This window comes from Pteropus alecto, unplaced genomic scaffold (genome assembly GCF_000325575.1).
Source record: "Pteropus alecto unplaced genomic scaffold, ASM32557v1 scaffold213, whole genome shotgun sequence".
Classification (NCBI taxonomy): Eukaryota; Metazoa; Chordata; class Mammalia; order Chiroptera; family Pteropodidae; genus Pteropus; species Pteropus alecto.
In genome coordinates, this window is record NW_006434829.1 from 1,062,184 (window position 1) to 1,068,049 (window position 5,866).

The following is a 5,866-nucleotide window of genomic DNA, read 5'->3' on the forward strand; positions in this document are numbered from 1 at the left end:
GCTCTTGGCTTTTCTCTGACTTAGCACCAAAGCCCCGCTTCCACGTGTGTCACCCTCCCACCTCCTGGAAGATGGCTGTCTGGGTTTGCAGTACCTTTCTTACAGGTGCCTGCTCAGTGCCGGTTGGGGGGGTGCGCGGGAGGGGGGTTCCTATTCCATGTCAACAAAGGCCCTGGAAAGAGAGAGTTTCCAGGTGTTCGGGAAAGACGAGGAGTCAGATTTTGTGTGCAGACTCCGCCGTAACGACGGTGCACGGCCATCGTCTAACAGGACGCACATCTGCGCTTCGCTGCCGCCTGCAAGGCACAGCGCTCTGCTTTCTCGGGCTTATCTGATGCGTTAATTATCTATGAAATGGAAGGCATGGCTTCTCACATTATTCTGTGTCATCACTTGGTAAAGCACTGACCCTTAAAACAAGGCGATGAGGCTCACAGGTAGAGCCCTTGGCCTAGTTCCAGGCACAGAAGGGACTGTCATTTAAAAATCATGACCTCGACAGCATAGTGGTCCAATAAAAATTTTAGTGAAAAGCTCATTGGTTTTACAGAGGTGAAAGATAGTAGATGATACATTTTCATTCTTAACCTGCCGAGTAAGCCTCGCTTTAGAAGATGACGGGGTCTGTATATCACCTGGACTGTCACTTGGTCAAAATCGTGATGCCTGTTTCAAAAATTATCACTGTTCTATGAAATGCCTGACATCTAAAACCACACAGCTTATTACTCTGCTCCTTAGGTGCTTTGCTGCTGCGTCTGCTCACGTGTCGGCTGTCCCCTCTCCTGGTGCCGTTTTTATTCCCAGGGCAGCTGCACGTGGCCCCTGAGAGACCAGGTGGCATTAGTGGAGTGGTTTATTTTATGTGGTATGGCAGCGGCAGTGAAGAGTTTAACTTTCGACAGCAGACAGACCAGAAACGAGTGTAGGGACTTCATCAATAGATAACTAGTGTCTCAGTTGACTGGGCTGCATACGTAGCGCTAGACCAGAAAAAGTCAGCTGTATATCCCAGTCCATCAGAAGTTTATCAAATGGTGCGGTCACGCAGCTCTCATGGATGAAACCTGATGACCCCAGAGTTCTGTGGCAGGCCGCCTCCAAGTAGTCTGACCTCCTTCAGTTAAAATCGCTTGTTTCGAGAACTAAAAATTGTCAAACAGAACGAGTCAGATGTCCTGCAACTTCGATTTTAAACAAATCTTGGATTGTTTCATTTTAAATGAATAATGTCTTCTAATGTGGCAATATGGAATTAACTATAATATAATCCGCTTGCTTTTCTTTGACAGAAAAAGTGGATAATTGTTGCTGTGTCGGTGGTTCTGGTTGCTGTAATTGCTCTAATTATTGGTTTATCAGTTGGCAAATGACGATGTGGATAGCGTCAGTGTGTGTCCCTCTCTGCCAGCGCGGCAGTAAGTAACTAATCACTGATCTACTTACTAACTTTCTCAATTCGCTAATAGTCACGCTTGCCTGATTGCAGTCTGCTTAGCAGGAGTCACAGCGCCTGCCAGCGCGGGCCAGGAAGGGCGGGCCGCGCGAGCGCCCGCTGGCCGGTTCTCGTCTCCAGCCACTATGCGCACTGAGAGCGGCCCGGCTGGCGGGTCGTTCATTGTTAAGCGAAGGCCGCCTCCTCGTGTCGACTTTTAGAGCCTCTAGGTTGGCTTGTGCCGCTTGGCTGACCGCGGCGCACAGCAGCCTGGCCTCTCCCGCTGCTTGTTTGCCAGCGCCGTAGGGACAGATGAACATGGCCAGTCCTCGTTGATAAAACACACCCAGGCTCACGTCAGCAATTATTTTTTATACAAATGCAGTGGTCGGTGTCTTTAATTATGCTTTTGAAAAGTGAATTTATTCTCAGCGAGTAGGTGGGCGGAGCCTCCCTGTAGGCCCGGCGGGCACTGCGGGGCCCCGGTGTGGGCACCTCAGCCCCAGCACCCTGCAGCGCGGTGGGGTGGGGGGTCGGGCAGAGCGAGCCCCTCGCCCAGGGATTATCCGAGTCGGAGGGAGAGCTGTGGCTCGCCCTCAGCGGCAGCGGCGCCCAAGGAAGTGCCCATCCCAGAGGAGACAGCTGTTGTGGGGTGGGGGTTAACAGAAGGCTGTCAGGGGGCGTGGCTCCAGGGGAGTGGGGGGAAGGGGGCAAGGGCGCGTGTGCCAAGTGCCGGGTGTCCCTGAGTTGCGGAGGTCAGCACGCATGTGCGGGGTGCCCGAGCATCCAGGGTGATGGGGGCTCTGAAGGGTGGGTGTCGGGGGGGAGGAAGGCGCGATAGGCCAAGCGCGAAGCTGCCTCTGCAAGTGCGTGGGAAGACGTGTGCGCAGGGCAGCCGGGACCAAGGTCCTCGCCTTCCGGGGGACGCGCGTAATACTAGCAAGTGACAGAACTTGCGGGGTGCTGGCATCCTGAGGGCGGCGCTGCTCGGTTCTGAGCCACTGACTTGGAAGCTTCCCGCCCGCCGTGCTGTCGTCACGGGTCACACAAATGCATGGAGCCTTTGGCAGGCTGACGCCTTCTCGGGCTGTCCCCTTTCAGCAGACACGGTTTCTTAGATGAAAGCCTGGCCTGCGTTGGTTAAACTAACGTAAGGTGAGGAGTCTCTGCTTTTTACAAGGAGAACTCGGAGTCATATGGCGTGGCCACGTGCCCTTCATCTTGGTGACTTCCTTCCCTTCTGCCGCAGACAAGTTTCCTGGAGGATACTAGGCCTCTTAGCTTTCAGCTGTGCAAGGACGCTTGTTAATTAAGAAAAGCGGGTGCAGCGGGAGGCCGGCCGCGCGGCCGGTTGACTTCCGGCGCACCTGCAGCGTCCCTCCGTGTGAAGGAAGGTGGAGTAAGAGTCTGCAGATAGAAATAGGTTCATTTAAAGTATTAAGAGGATGTAGAGCGCACGGAGAAACAGCAGTTTGAAATTTTATTACGATCCGTAGAGTGTCCTTTCGGAACCCACGTGGTGCCAGCTGGACTTGCCTTTTCCTTCCGGGAGCAAATAAGTGTGGTTTTAATGACATTTTAATTTATTAATTTAACTTAATGCACATGTGTCTGCAACGTACTGTCTTGCCTTAGGACTTCCCTTTTCTCTGACCCGGGGCTCGCTCTCAGTCATGGATTTGTATTTTAAACTATCCAATTCCAGGAGAATTTTGTTAGGAAAGGCATGAATGACCTCTTTCCTCTGATACCTTGCAAATTAATGTTTTTCTTTGTCTTGCAGAAAATGATGTTCATTATTATTTGTGTAATTATTTTGCTTGTGATCCTTGGAATTATCCTAGCAACAACATTGTCATAGCAACCAGCGCCCAAGAGCCATCTATCCTGGAGTCAGGCCACATCTGCAGCAAATCAGCATCCTCCCATTTCCTGAATGAACCCTAGACATTGTGACACGTGGCACTGAGTGCTCACTTTCTATTAGTGAATTCAAGAAGAAAACAAGAGAATGTATTGTTCAGTGAAAAAGCCGTAGGCAGAACGGATGTGATGAGTTAACCCAAACACTCTTGGACCCTGAACAACACATCACAAACCTTTAACAATGTGAAACTTGTTTCAATGGCCTTAAAATAAGGAATTATTGAAATTTTCATTTTTTAAATATTTCAGTGTTAAAAATATATGTATGTAAAGCTTAATTAGGAATATTTTATGTTCTGAAGCTATTCGATTTCAGGTCTAAGACATCTTTCCACCCCTTCTCCCAGCTAACAAGCTAATTAGGAGGTTTTTGTACTGTGTTTAATTTGTGTTTATTGTTTGAAAAATAATTTTTATTATCACAGAGCTGTTTTGTAACATATCTATAATTTTAAATGTTTGTAAATTGTTTAATATATTAACATCTTAATTTACTCCATTTTTATATATTACATATTGGCGTTTTAAAGAAATAGGAAGCTTCATGGTATTCGAGCCATCATTGCACAGCTGTTTACAAAGTTTGCCGTCAGCATAGAAAACATTACTTGCAAAGCGCCCCAAAAGCCTTTAAGTGCCTTCTGTTAATATTGGTTTATAAGGTTTAAATGCGCCCGATGCCTTCCGGAAAAGTCTTAGTTATTATACTCAGTTCCATTTCTACCTGTTTCAGTACCCAGATAATAAATTAGTTACTGCACTGTAAAGACAATGGCCTCTTCTTTGTTCATTAAAAATAAGGTTTGTTTCCCTGTTTACATTAATAAAGTCTGAATTTAAGATGCTGATAAAAACCAAGATCGAGTACTTTCTATTCCTAGACATTAAGTCATTCTTTTAAACTGTTGAATAGGTCACTTCAGTGTTCTTGTTAAGTACTTTTCTGCTGAACTTTAAAAGTTAATTCCCAAAGTTTATAGGAATCGCTGATAATTAAATGTTTTTATTGCTCATTGATGGTTTTTATTGTAATATGCTTTTGGCTTATAAAATGTATGAAATCTTGCTAGTGAACAGACATGTAAAAGATAGCAACTAGTCAACATTTAAAATGAGCGTGTGAAGGATACCCAAAATATAGTTAATTCTTGTTACGTCTGTATGTAGTTGTATAAGCATGTGACTGTATTTTAACGTTGTTTGGTTTTAAAACTCGTGTAGACATGCTTGATTTCAAACAATAAGTGTGAATTACACTGAACAGTGTAGAAGCCATGTTCCTTATTTAATACGATTATGAACTCGTCATTCACAGCGCGTAGCTCAGCTTTAAGTCCATGTTTTTGCGTGTTGTTCACTTGCTGGTCATCACTGGGTGCTGAGTCACTCCAGGGGCCTCTGGCCCTGACATATATTATTAAATCTTTAAGTAGTCTGTCAGTGAGATCTGCTCCCTGATTTGTACTAACATTAAGATATAACTCGTCTTGAAGGATATTTAACTTGAGAGATCATGCTTGTGTTAATGTACCTTTATATACGTACTCGGCTGTGTAATTATGTGCTGATGAGCTGTCTCTGTTGTCTGACGCTCTTAAAGTCAAGCCTGTTAAGCCCTCACCTTTTATAATTCTTACTGTATTTTTTCAAGTCATTCTTTCTAGGCTTGAAGTACTTACCGAATTTGTGATTTTATAGTTGAAGTTATGGAAATGCTTTTTGATTTCTATTTGGATATTTAAGTCATTCATTAGATAACACATTTGTATGTCTAAGCCTCATGTACCTATCTGACATCAGATTTAAACGATATATTTATAAGTTCATTTGTTATCTTTTATTATTTCTTCAAATATTTCATGTTTACATTGAAAGAACTCCGAGAACCCTGCCCCCTAAAATTTACTTTCTACTTTGTCATTTCTGGAAAGGTATTTGGGGAGGTATTTTATTGCATGTCCACTAATAAACTGTTCTACTAAGGAAATTATCTGTGGTCATTATTATGTATAATAACAATGTAAGTTAATCGTAGGTGTTTTTGATAAATTTTTGATCATTACTGTTCTAAGAGCTTCTGTGGTCCGTATCTTAAATGTCAGCAGCACATGTGTATTGAGGAACCCACCGGAAGTTCTGCTGTTGACAACGAAGGCTAACTCGAGGACTCCGGGCTGTACCTCACCCAGGGGCTTTGAATGTATGTCCTCTTGACATTCCCATTACTGTCCGTGGAGGGGGGAGCCCTCCCCTCGCTAGAGCCATTTATCCTCTATGCGTTGCTCAATCTTCTTTCAGAGTTTTTCTTATTAATAAGTGGACTTTCCTTAATTCATAACCCTTACTGAATTCTAACCTTTGTTTATACTTTTTAAAGAAAACGAAGTTTACTGTCTAAAAGAATGTCGTTCCTTCGCAACCGCGGTGCTGGGAGAGGGGAGAGCCGGAGGGAAGCCACTGCCACCTGCACATGGGGGTGGCAGGGGTGGCGGTCGCACAAGCAGG

The 5,866-nt window shown here is 45.1% G+C and overlaps 1 protein-coding gene across 2 annotated transcripts in view; it reads left to right on the top strand.

The window, feature by feature from the left end:
• STX2 (syntaxin 2) overlaps positions 1-5,348 on the top strand; it is a 25,965-nt gene extending 20,617 nt beyond the window's left edge. The window contains exons 10-11 of one of the 2 annotated variants that reach the window (XM_006909966.3): positions 1,293-1,418; positions 3,219-5,348. In XM_006909966.3, coding sequence (XP_006910028.2) covers positions 1,293-1,373 — 81 coding nt within the window. In that variant the 3' untranslated portion in view covers positions 1,374-1,418; positions 3,219-5,348. The remainder of the gene's footprint in view (positions 1-1,292; positions 1,419-3,218) is intronic. The other variant, XM_006909967.3, reaches the window with a different exon arrangement.
• The last annotated feature ends 518 nt before the right edge of the window (positions 5,349-5,866 follow it).